This window comes from Aspergillus piperis (assembly GCF_003184755.1).
Source record: "Aspergillus piperis CBS 112811 unplaced genomic scaffold BO85scaffold_7, whole genome shotgun sequence".
Taxonomy (NCBI): Eukaryota; Fungi; Ascomycota; class Eurotiomycetes; order Eurotiales; family Aspergillaceae; genus Aspergillus; species Aspergillus piperis.
Genome location: NW_020291597.1, coordinates 61,610 through 78,617, shown reverse-complemented (window position 1 = coordinate 78,617; position 17,008 = coordinate 61,610). Strand labels below are relative to the sequence as shown.

At 48.1% G+C, this 17,008-nt stretch overlaps 4 protein-coding genes and 1 non-coding gene across 5 annotated transcripts; 4 read left to right on the top strand and 1 right to left on the bottom strand.

Annotated features, from left to right (window-relative positions):
* Nucleotides 1-148: 148 nt before the first annotated feature.
* BO85DRAFT_271093 (UDP-N-acetylglucosaminyltransferase) lies at nt 149-5,428 on the top strand. Its single transcript, XM_025655090.1, has 3 exons — nt 149-2,051; nt 2,101-4,714; nt 4,764-5,428. The coding sequence occupies exons 1-3, from the start codon at nt 283-285 to the stop codon at nt 5,391-5,393; spliced, it is 5,013 nt and encodes a 1,670-aa protein (XP_025516203.1). The 5' UTR covers nt 149-282; the 3' UTR covers nt 5,394-5,428.
* Nucleotides 5,429-6,030: 602 nt separating this feature from the next.
* On the top strand, nt 6,031-6,404 carry BO85DRAFT_271079 (uncharacterized protein). Its single transcript, XM_025655088.1, has 2 exons — nt 6,031-6,194; nt 6,248-6,404. Exons 1-2 carry the CDS (start codon nt 6,145-6,147, stop codon nt 6,363-6,365), a joined length of 168 nt encoding a protein of 55 aa, XP_025516202.1. The 5' UTR covers nt 6,031-6,144; the 3' UTR covers nt 6,366-6,404.
* Nucleotides 6,333-8,242, bottom strand: BO85DRAFT_448338 (uncharacterized protein). Its single transcript, XM_025659918.1, has one exon. It carries the CDS (start codon nt 8,103-8,105, stop codon nt 6,444-6,446), a length of 1,662 nt encoding a protein of 553 aa, XP_025516201.1. The 5' UTR covers nt 8,106-8,242; the 3' UTR covers nt 6,333-6,443.
* A 317-nt stretch (nt 8,243-8,559) lies between these two features.
* On the top strand, nt 8,560-8,633 carry BO85DRAFT_t145. The gene has a single exon. It is a non-coding gene; the product is annotated as a tRNA-Val (tRNA).
* A 4,011-nt stretch (nt 8,634-12,644) lies between these two features.
* Nucleotides 12,645-13,912, top strand: BO85DRAFT_519189 (uncharacterized protein). The gene is made up of 2 exons (XM_025665026.1): nt 12,645-13,006; nt 13,766-13,912. The coding sequence occupies exons 1-2, from the start codon at nt 12,859-12,861 to the stop codon at nt 13,900-13,902; spliced, it is 285 nt and encodes a 94-aa protein (XP_025516200.1). The 5' UTR covers nt 12,645-12,858; the 3' UTR covers nt 13,903-13,912.
* The last annotated feature ends 3,096 nt before the right edge of the window (nt 13,913-17,008 follow it).

Below are 17,008 nucleotides of genomic sequence, written 5' to 3'. Positions count from 1 at the left end.
AGGATGCTTGTTGATAATACATCGAGAGTGATAACCCCGTCGACCATCGCTGTCTGATTTCGATCGCCCCGAACCGCCTCGACGAGATCCCTGCATTGCTTTTCCCTTTACTCGACAATCTGAGTCCCTATACGTCTCCGTCGCGGTCTCCCCCTCTCTCCCTCTCTCTCACACTCTCTTTCTTTCTTCTCTCCTCTCTTTCTCCGACTTTCGACCTTGATCTTGCATATATTTATATAATTACGGCGGAAGAAGACGGTGCTCACACTGATTGAGGTCAAGATGTTGCCCTCAGTAGCACCGTTCCCGCCAGTCCAGCCGCACCACCTTAATTATCGGCACGGTGCCGACGCTACAAATGGACCTTACGACCGCAATACATCATTTCTCACGTCACTCCCCCGCAGCGATTTCGGCAAAGGCTCGTTCCAGTCCGTAGCTCGATCTCGGCTGCAATATCCGCATCCTATACAACGCCTCGAGGTACCCGATGCCACGGGTCTGGTACCTAGTCCGAAGAGTGCTGGCGAGCACGCATTACGAAGGAAAACACCGAACGGGACACTGGCGGCTGGGTATGATGGCACACCAGGGGATACTACCCTTCAGCCCGCGAGCAAGCACCTCTTGGTCTCGCCGATCGATTCGGGCCACCTGGTACCGCCTCATACAGGATTCCCAATGGAGACTTGGCAACAGGCCAATCTGGATCAGTCTTCGGCCGGAAAGCACCTGAATTTCCCGCCGGTATATCGAAATGATTCGAGCCGAACTAATGCAGGCCCAACAGAGTTGACACAAGGAGTGAATGGCACCAGTTGGGTTCGTTCATTGAACTATGTTCCGGGAATGGACTCCATGCTGAATCAATCACTTCCAATGCAGCCTTCGCAGCAGCGATTTTATTGGCACAATGGCGCCTATGTTCCCACGGTTCTACCAGCGACACTTCAGCCCTGTGTCGGTCCCACCGCATCGGCAGGAACAGGACCATACGGTCCATATTGGCCTGATGGTGTGTATATTCCGTATCGCCCAGCGGCGTTTCGAGATGCCCGGTTCGACTCGCCCACTCCTTTTGCAAAGGCGACGAACCCACCCGCCCTTCAATTATTCGACGCAGGCCAACAGGCCTTCAGCCGGGGCGCTATATCCTCGGGAAGTCATCCCGACCCGGGCCTGGCGTGGAATCAGGCCCCTGCTGGAATGGTCAACTCTGAGTTGTCCATGAAAAACAACTTTCCTCGGCGTCATTCGGAGCACAAAGTTGCTGGTCTTTCAGGCGGCCAGCGCACATTGCCGTATCATACGCGCCAACCTAATCCTACCCCTGGCTTCTCGCATCAACCGGCTCACGAGACAGGTCCGTCTTGGTCGGGCCCTCCAAGTACTCAAGGGCCCCAACTGGGCTCTACCGCAAGCCCACAGGCAACAAATGTGGAGTTTAAGGAGAAGGTGCTGACATGGGCTCATGGTGTTTACGTTGACCTACTGGCATCGATTCACCAAGCACGACGGAATAGTATCTCGAATGCGGCTGCTGAGGGACAGAGTCAGCGATTCTTGAAACCAAGTATATACCCGAAACCACCGCGTCAGCCTGGTCTGGATTTTTCCAGCACCAATGCTCTTGAGTCGAGTCGTCACAATAACTACACTACGGGCCAGTATGACCATATTCAGAGGAACAACACCATTGGCAACATAGGCCAGAACGATACTGCCAGCTTTCAAACTGGCCGTCGGTATGAACGTGCTTCACTGTCTCAGTTCCCGCAAGCTGCAACCGATGTACAGATGCTCGACCGGCTCCGCCACACTGGACGGTTTACTGCATCGACGGCAACGGCTCGTTTCGGTGCCGCACCGTTGAACGAGGGTTCTATCACAGCGAATGCTGTATCATCTTTGGAAATGTTATCCCATCTCTGTGCGGAAAGTGGTTGGGAGTGGATTGATGGCATGCTTCTTGGAGGCTGTCTCGCTTATGGGCTTGGGGATTATCATAAGGCCATGCGTTGGTATACTAGAATCATCGCTCGAGATGCAACGTGAGTATGCGATTGTCTGTAAGTAGCTGAGTTGTCTAACCAAGCACAGGCATGTGGAGGCGATATCCAACCTTGCGGCCACGCTCCTGGCGCTGGATCGCCGAGAAGAGGCGCTGCAACATTGGCTTCGTGCCGTCAAGCTCCGCCCGAGTTTCTTTGAAGCGGTAGAACACCTGATCGGTCTTTTGTGCAGCAGCCAACGCGGCAAGGAAGCAGTCAACATCATTGAGTTCGTACAGAATTCCATACGCTCCCCTAAGAACGGCGATTGTTTCGCGTCCGACGAACACGCGAGTGAACCCGAGAGCGATGCGGAGAGCAGAGCGTCGAGTGCGTCCGATCTGGGTTCCTACGAGAAAGCGTCCTTTGATTACGATGACGACTTTGGTAGGTCGGTTGCCGCAAATCGGGGCTCGGCAGATGTTGGGTCAGCTGGATTTGGTTCCAGCGGCTACGCCATACCTGGCTGTGATAATGGCAGAATGCTGGCTCTCGTCCACGCCAAGGGAAACATGCTATATGCTCTGGGCGACAATGCTGCAGCTGCCGTGGCCTTTGAGGATGCGATTCTGATTGCAGCTGGAAGAAGGCGCCATGGGATCCAAAGCCTGATCAAACAGATATTCTCGGCCTTCACGCAGGGTACGCATCACGGTTACCCCGGCCCAGAGCAGCGTGGGCAGCAGGAGACCATTCTCCTGTATCCAGACCATGCTCTGCAGACCGCAAAGCTGGTCTTTGCTCCCTGCGGAACACCCCCGGGGATCAAATATGTGCCAGAAGGTCTGGCACGAAAGGCCGCCATCTCCACTACCAGCAATTCGTTGCTCTCTCTAGCTAAGATATATCAAGACGGCATGTCTAATATTTCTAGCTCCGGTGTTCCCAGAGCTGCTCCAGGCGTTCGCGATATTCTGGCACTTTATTATCTTTCTCTTTCTCTTCAGCCAAGTCCGTCCACCGCAAATAATGTTGGTATTTTGCTGGCTGGCATCCAAAACAATGCGCCCAAGAAAGTTCTCCCCCGTCCAAGCGGAGAGATGCAGCATCCCGAAATACCTGGTGTGGTGCCCGGTACGGGAATATCGTTGGCTCTCGCTTATTACAACTACGGTCTACACCTTGATTCGCGACATGCCCATCTTTACACAAATCTCGGAAGCCTTCTCAAGGATATTGGCCAGTTGCAAGCGGCTATCCGAATGTACGAACAAGCTGTTCATTGCGATAGTAACTTTGACATTGCGCTGGCGAATCTGGCGAACGCAGTCAAAGATGCCGGCCGCGTCAACGATGCTATCGTTTACTACAAGCGTGCCGTCAAGGTGAATCCTGAATTCGCCGAGGCGGTGTGTGGCCTAGCCAACGCCCTGAATTCTGTGTGCAATTGGGTTGGCCGCGGTGGCATTGGCAACGGCTATGGATTCCGAGACCGGTGGCATGTCGATGAACAGGGTATGATCCGCGACGCATACACTATTGAAACCGGGACTGGCTGGATCAAACGAGTTGTTGAAATCGTTGACCGCCAACTCAAAGAAGGGGAAGCTTGGGGTCGTGGTTTGCTTACTTCCAACGTGATCGAGCAGCTGTGCGCGCAACTGGCTCCCGCGGCCGGTTCGCGCGGCCATGTCGCTTTTGGCACTCTAGCTAAGATCCTGCAGTCGTGGTCAGGTCAGCGGTGGGAGGGCTCTAGGATTGTCAGGATCGTGGAGCGTGCCATCAGGGCGATTACCTGGCAGTGGTATCAGGATCGGTACGTTTATGGCAAGGAATACCCTCTGACCAAATATCGGCGTCCACAGCTTCCCTCTGGCCTGACGGCGCCAAATGCACCGACAGTCCTGCCTTTCCATACCTTCACCTGCCCGCTGTCAGCGAAGCAAATTCGGCAAATCTCGCAGCGGAATGGGCTTCGTATCTCTTGTTCCACCTTGCGTTCGCCGTGGCTGCCTGCTACTGTTTTCCCTCCGCCTCCCCCTCCGCACCCTTACATCAAGGTAGGGTATGTATCATCAGACTTCAACAACCACCCGCTTGCCCATCTGATGCAGTCCGTCTTTGGATTGCACAATCCTTCGCGGGTGAAGGCATACTGCTACGCTACGACTGTGAGCGACAAGTCGATCCATCGGCAGCAAATCGAGAAAGAAGCACCGGTCTTTCACGATGCTAGTGGATGGCCCGTCGATCGACTTGTCAGGCAGATCGTTGAAGACGGAATCCATATCCTCATCAACCTGAATGGATACACCCGCGGTGCCCGGAATGAGGTCTTTGCTGCTAGGCCCGCTCCAATTCACATGTCTTTCATGGGCTTTGCAGGGACTCTTGGGGCGGAATGGTGTGACTACATCCTTGCGGATGAACTTTCTATTCCTCCTGAGACCCTCTCACCCGGGCGGCGCAACGTACGGATGGAGGACCGGCTACTGGAGGAAGACCACGGTGAGGATCTTGAGAACTGGGTGTACGGTGAGAAGATTGTCTATACCCGCGACACCTTCTTCTGCTGTGATCATCGGCAAAGCGCTCCCGATGCTCAAGATCCCCGCCTTGCTTGGGATCAAGAGCAGACCCGACGGTGGCGCATGCGTAAGGAGTTGTTTCCGAATCTTAGTGATGACACCATCATACTTGGGAACTTCAACCAGTTGTACAAGGTAGGTGCAGCACAGGAGGATAGTTCAGCCCGTACTAACAGTTTGTCAGATTGAACCCACGACTTTCCGCACATGGCTACGCATCTTGGCACGAATTCCTAATGCCGTCCTCTGGCTCCTCCGCTTTCCCGACCTCGGCGAACAGAACCTTCGGGAGACAGCCGTTGCCTGGGCCGGGGAAGAAACGGCATCTCGGATCATCTTCACCGACGTTGCGCCCAAGAATACGCACATCTCGCGAGCAAAGATCCTGGATCTGTTCCTCGACACGCCTGAATGCAATGCTCATACAACAGCGACCGATGTGTTGTGGAGCGGCACGCCCCTCTTGACACTTCCTCGGTACAAATACAAGATGTGCTCGCGTATGGCAAGCAGCATTCTGAGCAGTGCTCTGCCGAAGTCTGACGCAGGCCGCGAGGCTCAGTCGGATTTGATCGCTATGTCGGACGAAGACTATGAGGACAAGGCCATTCGCCTGTGTCACAGTCTGAAGTACCAGCCTGGAGGACAGGGACGTGCGACGGGCAGGTTAGCCGACCTGCGCCGGATGCTGTTCGAGGAGCGGTGGTCCAGCAGGCTATTTGATACGAAGCGATGGGTTCGAGATCTTGAGGACGCCTACGAACGAGTTTGGCAAAGATGGGTGAATGGCGAAGAAGGCGATATCTGGTTATGATGTGCGCATCAGAATATACCCCTTGAGCGATTTTGTTTCTTGTTGGACATGGTGTGATGTTTATTTATATTATTTGTCTTGATTCTCGGCATGTAGGTCTATGTCTGTGCATATGACCCTTTTTGGTTTGTCAAGTTTGGGTATTTTGATCTTGTGTGCGTGGAATCTTTGCATACTGGCGTTGGATGTGTGTGTGTCTAAGGAATGGATCAATGATGATGACATCCCGGAGGCTGTATGATTGTGTATCAGCAGCTTGGCGGGCATTTGTTTTGGGTTTATGACCGTGATTGATATCTTGGGTAGGCGTTGTGGTTGCGATGATGTCTGGGACTCCCCGAACCTGTCGGGTTGAGTATTATGGAGTAGCGATTGATAGAGCGAGTGGTGACTTTGGATATGATTCATATGCCGTATTTATATTTACTTCTCTGTATTGGATTGATAAGGTGCTGTTCGTAGTCAGCCTTATGCATGATAGAGTTGCAGCTGGTTATTAGGACTTGTGCATATGCAGTATCATGAGTAGAGCATTAACTACTGCCATAAATGATGAACTCTATATCCTGTTAGATAATTACACGTACTCCACCATCCTATATTCTAAATAATACAAGTATTCTGCGTAGCCCAAAGACATTGCGGCTCTAGTGAAACAGCAGAAGGTGCGAGCGTTATTCTAAGCGAACATTCGTTGACATCTGCCCTTATAGCCGGTCCTGTCTTGCAAGTACATCGCATGTAGGCTTCCATGGTCACTCTGAAGCTACCGAACTATCAACACGTGCTCTTTACAAAGAGGTATGTGACAATGGGCAGGTGGTTACTTAATATCTTCTCACCTGCCTAGTTAGTATGTTTCAACCACATCCATGTATCTTGATGCAACACCAGAGGGATGCCCTCTTCTTCCTCATCAATACAATCGTCATATTCATATTTTCGCATAGCAAGCTACTACAGGGTATCTGAAAGCAGCGCTCTGAGTTTGCCCTGGACTATAAACCAAAGGACTACCATACAATAACGCTAAATGAAAAACAAATCTCACTATGAACATTCGAAAATTTCTTCAAGCTGACGGTCGGTAGCGAAAGCAAATAAAGCAATCGGAATGTCTCTGCTTTTTGCCATTATATTTTTCATTATGTCGGTATATCGTTGAACCTCAACTGGGCCAAGGTCACAGTAGATTCTTCGACACTCTGGTCCCATTGTTGCTATGGGGAGGAGCTTGCGTTTTTTGAGAGTTAATAGCACTAGTGCTATATCAAGCGCATCGAAACCATTGAAGCACTCTCTGGCCATATTAATTGCATATTGTATGTCGAGCTGGGTTGTCATATGCTCTTTGGACCATGCTGAGCGAAGAGACTTAACACGTTTTGCCCATAAATACCTCGCAGAAGCGTCCGCAAATTCATGATAAAGATCATATAACCCCGCCTGGATGAGCTGTTTTAACGACACCACACTAGACCGCCCAGCATGATGCAGAACCCCTTGCGACAGATACTCCCCATTGTCATAGTATGGGTATCCTAAACGGAAATCGAAAAAGCTTCGCATACTCGGATCAGATTCAGGGGCATCACGATACACTCGAAGTAACGACTTGTCCCGAGCGAACTGTCCACGAGGAAACTTCCTCGTGTCGACTATGCGTATGTAGACTTCAGCGGGGTCACGGCACCATTTGTTGCATCTCCAGATGGCGTACTGGATGACATACAGTAAAGAACCACTCCATGACATCAGATTGTCAGCATCCTTAGATTTAAACCACTTCAGATGATTGTATAGCATTCGGGTTGATTCTCCTGGAGGCCGAGAGAGGATATCGGTTCTGCTGCGCTCTGATTCTGCGGAAATGCTTTCGGCGGAAGCTACAACATGGTGGTCACTCCGGCCAGAGCTTTCCCCGTCAAATGCCCTAAACAAGTATCGCGGAATTTCTGCAAGATGGCAATTGGGGAAACGACTCGCTGGCGGATAAAATAGCGTGGTGGGCTCATCAGGACATGTACTCAATGCGCGAACCCAAAAGCCGATCCACTCTTCCCTTTGCTGCTCCTTCCTCTCAGCTTTACGCTCGCATTGCACGCGATAGGCCTCAGCATAGCTATCGTCGATAGCAAGTCGATTTTCATGCTCATAGTATTCCTCGCTTTCGAAGTCAGGGTCATACGGCTCTTCAAAGCTGGTTCCTTCTAGGAATTCAAAGTACTCATCAGGGTGCAGAGTCCCGGAATCACAAAGAGCCTGAGCATAGCACTCCTCCAATATTCTTCGCATGACACTGCTCTCGTTGGTAGTTTCATCATCAAGTATATTGCCAGCGATCCTCTTCACTTCATCACTAAAATGCGATAGCATTTTCGGCTCCAGTGTCCACGGGCTAGCAAGTGATATGAGGTATGCCATGATGTAATCTTTAGTGGCATCGCTGAATTTCTCCGTGATATTCGCAAGGGCAACCGCTTCTCTTCTCAGGGAGCTTAATCTTGCAATGTACTCGCCGCTAGGGGTCTGTGTGCCTTCGATCACGGTTCCGACATGTGCTGCGTTCGCTGAGGTGGATTGGCACGATGTTACCAGGTCCCCAATCGTCTTCAGGAGACCTTGAGTCGGATTTGAGCGGTTTGAAGTTGATCTATCGGCAACGCTCAGCCCTCCGAATGTATTAACAAGGCTGGTGAACTGTTCTGCCATGCTTGCGATGCCAGACAATAGACTGTACTCCGCACAGTAGGGTCAGCGAGCTAGAAATGGTCGCAGTTGCGTTGCAGGGATAGACAAAGATAAATAGAGATTCTGTTTTCTGATCGTGAAAGCAAAACTGATCTCTAGTTATATGCATATTTATATCTCATGGTCGTCTTGTTGGGATTACTAGACAGCCTCGTTTCCATGCTGTGCCAGGCACCAGTCGCGGCTGGCTTCGAGCCTTATGGCAATCATGTCCATGTGACTGGGGCGCAGCAGTGGAAGTGTTAGAAAAAGGCGCTCTCTCTATCCTCTCACGGCTATGGCTTAGACGGATAACAGAGACAACAATTAATACAGAGGTCATGGTGCATTTACGACCGTACAGGCTAAGCATAATATGACCGGATAAGTATCGGCTAGTTATGTATCATGGTGGGGATGCAAACATCAACAAGTCGGCTGGATGGTGTAGTTGGTTATCACGTATGCTTCACACGCATAAGGTCCTGGGATCGAGCCCCAGTCTAGTCACTTCTTTTTGCAATTTTTTTATATTTGACCTTGAAGTTTTTATCTATCAGAGAATGTGTTTAGTGTGTGCTATTAAGCTTTCATTGATTGATTGTGTCTATCTTTTTTTCTAAGTTGTGTCATGCTATGTGGGCAGTTGGGTTGGGTTGGGTTGGGTTGGTTATGTGGCGCTGTACATGATTTTGTTACTGCTATCATCATGGTCATAATATATACTAGTATCCACGCGGATCGTAAATGAAATATCTCCCAAAGTATTGGTACTCGGTAATTTCGAACATTTTATTTTTCTTGCAACCGAAGAAAAAATTTTATATCGCAAAAATCAAATATACCTCATCTAATATATTTCCCCATCACCCCCTACTATGGTCACAGCCACCATTAATCCACCCCTCTCAGCGATATGCCCCAATTTTAGCAGCCGCTATCACCTCTCGCTTCATGCTGTGCCTGTTGTAGTCTTTAAACAAGTTATTATTATTTGTACTGTTTTTAGATAGAGAATTTATAATAAAATGAGTAAGTTATTTTGATATGCCGCCGACGGTGTATTGGAATGACACGGAAGCAGAGGACTCACCGGAGCAATGCACTCATTGATCACCTCATCGTTCTAATGGTGGATACCTGTCTCGCATTGTGTGTGTGTGTGTCCGTAACAAAAGGAAAAAAGCATTTGCTCTGCCTTATTCTCATGAGTCATGTATTGGCATCATGATAACAATTTTTTCGTGTCGAGAAATCATGGGAATAGATATGTACGACAAGCACCGGCAGCTGCGAAGTAATAATAAGAAGGAGATCAGTTGTCGTCGAGATAATATTTTTTCTTTCTTTCTGTCTTCCATTCGAAAGAGTGTGTACTGATTCCACATATACACTATTCAATAGGACTTCACCGAGAGAGAGAGAGAGAGAGAGAGAGACAGGCTTGAAATGTAGAATATGATGTTGTTATTCTAGGTAAGATACTGCGCGTGTTTTCTACGTACATCATGTACCTGACGATGTGGACTTATCGCAGGATGTTTATATCCTTGCAGCATGTTATGGGTCATTTTGCATAGCTTGCAGGCCGCCGAGTCTGCCCATTTTGTCACGCAGACGAATGGTCGGAAAGTCGACGACTCTTTTAGATGCTGTATGATCAACACCGGAAACATATTTGGCGCGGTTGTAGACATCCCTAGACCAATGGTTAAGGACCCCAAGAACATAGTACTGGACTTGTTACTATGTGCCGAAGACGGATCTGGCTTGATAGTAGAGAAAATCACAAGTCTCGGAATGCTGCTGGGTGTATATGACATGACAGGTATCCGATCAATTCGTCTTTGGCAGACTTCTTCCAGTTGTGACGGGATAATTCAGGCAACGAAATGATCCTATATAGATATCGCAGCGGGCATCGCAGCACATAGCGCAGGTGACATCGCTAGGTATGCTATGTAGTTATTCGTAGATACACTATCTTTTGTCACCAACATCATCGCTAAGAGAATCGTGGTTCAAAGAATAGTTCTGTTTTCTTCCAATGGCCCCTGAACCTCTCTAGGAACCCCCATAAGGAATAGCTGCAGGATAAACCCACTGCTATGAGGGGTTAGCCAATAAATGCTAACACAGAGGAGTCTGATAGTTTTTTTTGGTCCACTTGGCAAAGCCATGGCATGTATAAACGCCAGCGAAGGTTCAAGTGCTTAAAATATGTTCACAACTGCATGTGGTTCGCAATCATGTGTACCATATAGTCGTTGAAGTTGATGGAAAGTGTTTATTGTAATTCAAGCAGAAATATGTCGGCCGGTTCGACTAGTAGCTAGATTAGGTTATAAGAACCATAGCAAAGGCCGTCTGGTAGCGAACTGTCATGTTAGGACTAGACGTAGAACAGCAAAGAGCCCGTGATGTCGAGCACTCAACAAGTCACGCGATGACCTGGTGAGCTACTACAATGTTATCAACGATTGATGTAGCTTAGGGCCCGAGGCATGCGTCTGGAGGTCTCTGCCGTGGTATGGAGTATTATAGAAAAGCTTAGGCCCACTAGACCATAGTCTCTTCAAAATGTGGATAGGATGCCCAGTTCCAGCAATTGTCCATGTCTGGAATTTCTCCTCATGTTTGGCAGCGCCATTTTTCAATATGATTTAACTTACACGCTTTGCGGTCTTAGTGCCCTTCAGCGAAAACTCGCGGGCATGCGTAGCCTTCCACACTATCAAACGCTTTCGAAAGGACGAGGACCTCTTCCCGGATAGTCTGCTTTACGGGCACTCCAGTGATCTTCGTCCAGGATGACAGCGGACCACTCGATGATCTCGACAAGATCGCGGGCGTTTCCCAAGAGGCCAGTCACGGGCTCGACAGATGTCAGTAAATCGCACATACATAACACGGAACGTGCGAAACCCACCGGATCACAGGTCTTGTTCCTCTCGGCACAGAAACGACACAAAATGTTCTCTCGAGTATGTCCAGGCTTGCACGGTCATGAACGACCTTCTTCCTTCCCTTGTATCTCACAAAGTTCCTCATATTCCAATTGTGGATCATCGTAGGTGTACCCTAAGCCGGGCTAGGGTTCTGTGTCTGTGGACAGCGTAGGACAGAGGGAGACTGGGCCGTATCGGTGCATGCGCAGGATCAGCTGTCATGGGAGATGGACAGTAACCGAGTGGAGTAAGAGGACCGGTATGAGTGTCGAACATGGTTGCTGTGATATGCATTAGCAGTTTATGTATAGCCAGTGCGGACTGGCCTTTATCTGTATAGATGAGCAAGGCGCGTTCCCGGTATGCTCACCCATAAGACCTCTTCAAGCGCATATGCGGCCATAAATATTTGGCCATGAGTTGTTTGCAAACGAGATTTGCAGAACAAGAGTTAAACGATGAACAGAACTTGCCCGCTCAGTGCTCGCAGAGCTAGCTGCTAGGATATACTGGTAGTGGAAGTAAAAGGATAAAACCAAGTGGTATATCCTGACTGATGCGTTCGCTGAATCGTAGAATAGAGCTATGTATTAGCATGTCTCATCGAATAGTTTCTGAAGTAATGTGTCCATTTCTACTGGAAGGTCCAGGTTCTTGCGACACATTAGAAGGACTTCGATTCGGATATAGCTTCCCTCGTCATTTAATGAATGGGTCTCTTTGTCTAGAGGCACACGTCGATATATGAAACAATCCACTGATCCTCATCATGCTCTTTCAGAAGAGCTTTGTAGTGGCGCTCGCCTCCGGGTATGTATGAAACCAGATGCTTAAAGCCCGGTGAACCCCAGAGACGGTGTTGTTGTTATCAGACATTGTGCTATTGCCCTTGTATGTAAGCCGTCGCAGACCTCGTAGCAGCTTCTATTCCGACCCAGTGTCTGTATTTGTGGCTATCCTCCAACGGTAGACGCATCCTCAGATTTGGTAGGATTTTGCTCTGGGTCGTATGGTATATCCAGAGAATGCCATGACATCTTCTGTGGCCTAGTGTAAGCATCGGCGCTAGTACCGTGTTTGAACATGTCTTCTATGTTCTTTGATGTCTTTGACCAACGACGATTCGAAGACTCTGAAGGTGTGTAGAGGTTGCTGATGGGTTGGGGGCGGGGAGGGGAGAGGGTCAGGTATTGTTCGTCTCTTTTAGAGTCTGCAATGTTGAGAACTAGCTTTAGTATGGAATGAATGTTCTGCTATAATTATAGAGATATTTGGAGCTGCAATATTTAACATATAAAGAGGCTATATGACATTATTGGTAATGGGAATAGCCCTGTAATGGCATATGGGCGAAAGGATGGACTCAGTATCAGCGCTTTAAGAGAGACAGCACTTGCTTGTATCTCTATAAAAGTATACAACGGGAGTAAGAAGAGAAGAAGAAATAGAAGCAGCAGAGCTGAGAATTGATACGGACTCAATCTATCACTGCGAAGCATAATTCACTATATAGAAGTCAATATCAACATCATTCAAGCCCTTCATTGACTACATCAACGCCTATACTCACTCCAAGCAGTGACTACATAATACTGAATCATGCATAAGCATCATTAACTGATCACAAGGCTGCATCAGCACCCCTCTCCCTCTCAGACACCCAACTCCCATCATTCGCCACTTCTGACCTATCCAGCACCATCCATCCACCACCCCCAAAACCGTACTTTCATCCCTCGACCACTAGATGGATAACACCGCGTGGGACAAGAACCCGGTGGCATCACATGCAGCCCTCAACGGAGAATTCCAAATCGCATACCTTGCTGCAAAGGTGCGGTTTCCAACCCGCGTGCAGGGATAGTCAACGACCGTCGAGCCAGCATGAGCACCTACCTCCTCCTTCTCCTCTCCTTCAAGAGCAGCAAGGATGGCGTATGTATGACAATGACCAGCATTCCAATCCTTCGATGCAAAAGCAAGCGGCTTCAACAGGTAATCCCCACTAGTTTAGCTAGCGGAGGGATGGGGAATGGGGGATGGGGATGGGATGGTTGCGTGGCTCGGGATCGGGGACCTTTTCTCCTCGCCTTCGGGGTTTATCGTCGTTAGTTCTAGTTGGTTTATCTGTCAAACAGGCTGGTCGTGATGTCAGCTAGCCAGCCTCACTAATCAGCAGCTAACTACCCCGACCTGAGTCTGAGTCGGAGTCTTCATGGATGAGTCGAGTGGCACTAGTCAAGAAAGATTTTTGGGTTCGGTTAGCTCGTCTATTACCTACATAAGTAAGACTAGTAAATGGATGGCAGAGGAGTACCCAGCTGAAGTCTTGACACAATCCATGATGACCAACGTAGTCATTGAATCTAGATCATATAAAGAAGGAAAATAATTAACCACTATCTCTATTTTTCATCATCACGCACATGGCATCCACGCTTGGTCAGCGATCGATAATCATCGAGAACAAAGCGATCACAGAGTAAAGCAGAAAAAACAGGGATTGTTCTTAACGGCACTATAGACTTTTTTGTTTTTTTCCCTTTTGACTTAACTGATGGCTTACAGCAGTAGGGGTCACGCGAACCCAGGATCCCGGTTCGTCTTCCTTCCTTCCTTCCTTCGTTCCCTCACGACGATCTGTCGTAGTACAGAAATCCCTCCCTCTTGAATTGATGCCCTAATGAGTACTAGTTGGCAGCCACTCTCGCATCAATTCTCCTCTTTTTCGCGTCTCGAGGCTGGATCGTGCGCCCCCAAAACTCTGCCAACTGGTTGGTCAACTATCCTCCGTACTATCGGTGGCTCCTCATGCAGCCAATATCTCCTAGTCTGGGTTGACCCCATCCTGTGGTGGAGTAAAACTAAGCGGAGTCAGACAATCCATCCTACATACAGGGAAAGCGTGGAGGATAATACCGGCAGGGATGGTTGAGTGCTAGTTAGCCTTGTGCATATGATCTGGAGACAGACAGGCAGCAGACAGGACAAGACAGGTCGTGCTATTCGGGTGTCATCCTTATCCTCCTTCCGTATCTATCTACATCTACATATACCGATACATCATGCATAATATTCCTTTATCGTAGGCCCGTTTAGTCAGGGGTAACTGGACAGCCAAATAGAAACACACGATAGATAGATACTATCTATCCAAGAAATATCTGAAACCCGCCCCCTACTTTTAACACATCTATTATGATCCTCCTATCTCCATACTATAATATCCCATCAAGCGATTAATCAATCCCACACACGATCACCCTCACCCTAGAACACCCCGTCGAACTTCGAAACAAAGCAAAAAAATAGACACAACAACAAACACAAACACACATACCCCTGCCCTATTTGCCTCCTTCCCGATGTTTATCCTTCCCCTTTAATGATTTGAAAAACGCGAGTCATGAAACATCCTCTTTAGGAAGACGGATGAGAATCTCTGCCTAAGTGCATGCATACATACATGCCATACTTAACCTAACTAACTAACTAAACCAACTAGTCAGTCAATGAGTTAGTTAGTTAGTTTGAAAGAGTTCACCTTAGTAAGTGAGTATGTCGGCGCCTCCGATCGATCAGATCGTGTGGCTTAGGTTACACACGTCCTACTTTACTTTACTTTTCCCGTGGAATGGAATGTGTATGTATGTAAAAGAGGCGTAGCTGCCATCTCTAACCCATTACAGCAGGTATGTACATAATTAAATCAAATAACATAAAATGCAAAAACACTAAAACTCAAATTTATGTCCCAGCAAGGAGAAAGACTGGAGTGACTGCGTGGCACAGGGGGATGAGAGCGGACAAGGCACTCGGTCTAATCATTCAATCAATAAGTCCGATCTAATCCGTCCGTCAGCCTCGCTGCCAAAAACCGTTGTTAGCAACAGCATCACTGTAAGCAGAAAGAGACCTTGCCCCTAGACAAAGGGGGTCGGATTGAGTTTACCACATAACTTACTTAGAGAGACATGAATATAGTCATGGATGAGATGGAGATATGGTGGATGGAGCTGAGCTAGCTACTTACTTCGCCCCCTCGTTCATCCATTACGGGACTTACGCTCATACATAACAAACAAACACTGTAATACGAACCAAAACACAAGCAGAGAAGTGGTGGTCTCAATACAATACAAAACCATACACCCGCAACGGCTTGTATCTGACAAGCGCATCTCCACGTGGTTTAGCAGGAACCCCTTACGCAGAAGGGGTTTGTGCATTGGGCGCTTGTCCCTGGTCGTATTGCGTATTTGGTTGGCCCCCCTTGTATCTGTGTATGCGGTTACCAAGGGGAAAACAAAACAAGCTAATACACACTATACAAGGGTATGTTACATACCCACACCCACCCACACACTAACTACCGTGTAAAGTAAACTTTTAGTGTCATACGGAGTATACCTGAAGGGACCCACCCAGTTGACAAATACTTGTCAATGGTGTGTGCCTTGGCTGATTTCGCACAAATTCGAATTGGGAAAGTGGTCTGTGTGAGTGTGTGCGGTAAGTGTGTCGTCGACTGTCTATCCATCAACAAGGTAAACTATCTACTTAGCGTTTTTTATTTTTTTCGGGGGTCTCTGCGCTCGGGGAGCATTGATGCCGCTTTTTGCTTGCTGTCTCGCTTTCTATGGACAAATTGGGAATACAATCATCATCGTCATTATAATGATGATTCTTACATGAGAAAACAAAACTGAAATCATCTAATTCCATACATATACCATCCGATTCAGGTTACCAAAAATGACACCTCATATTACCCAAACCCCCATCCTTTCCTCAGTAAAAGCAGTAGCTCCGCGTAGCGTTACAGAATACGAAGCTAACCTATTATAACCTACGATTTTTTTTAAAAAAAAAACCCAGATTAGTTAACTGCGTTTTTGCTTGCCGATCACGGGCGGACCGGCAAGGCGGGTACCCTAATCCTAACCAGGCCAAGTCGATCATCGATCACCCACTCACCTCCCACACCGAGATCCTCCGACATCCAATCAAATGGTGGAACTCGGGCTCGAATCTCAACGTCGAGACTGTGCTTGCGCTAACTTAGTTTTCCTTCTAGTGGTTCAGTTTTTTGAGGGTTCCACTTCTTGGTTCCAGGGGGGTGGTGTTGCTGCTACTTAGTGCTATCTAGTTAGTTAGTGTGACTCCGTAGTTAAGCTGAAGGATTAAGTAGTAGAGGAAGAATACTAAAATACGGAGTGGGATTGATGGAATGAACGGATAGGTCGTCGTCATGACCCTGACGTACTATTGGGGTGGTTGATGGAGTCGGACCTGAGCTGTTAGTAGACCCTGAAGTGGGAGTATCTGTGAGGAAAATTATGCAGTGGCATGGATAAATAGTACGGAGTACAGAGTAGAGATATCTACATTATGACAGTAATGCATGCAGTGTCTATTTCCATGTAATAAGTGCTATCCCAATACGACAGAATAATAATAATGATAATAATAAGTACCAACTTCACCCCCCGAAACAATCAAATCAAAGAGATACCCATGCACTCCGTAGTAACAGTATCACCTCCTCCGCTATAGCCGCAAGCGCAGCTACAACAACATCCCAGTCCAACAGACGAATAAAACCACCCGGAAATGCGGGCAAGAACTTAACTACTAGCTAGTAGTAGCTTACCCATCAAAGCAACGGACACACTCCGCACTTGCACATTCATCTAACCTCAATGGGTATATGCAAAGGGCAGCAATTAATCTATTCTTAAACCATGTTTCCTTTTCCCCTCAGCAATAATAGATTATGAGGAAAAGTAACCAATTAGCGCGGGATGTCCGATATTTCCTCTTCTCTTTCAGCCCGCACTAACTACTAAGCACCACCACCCTCCAGATAGAGTGAGTGACCACTAAACCCCCATAGTACTACTTACTTATGGACTAGGTAGTCTAGGCAGGGCATAA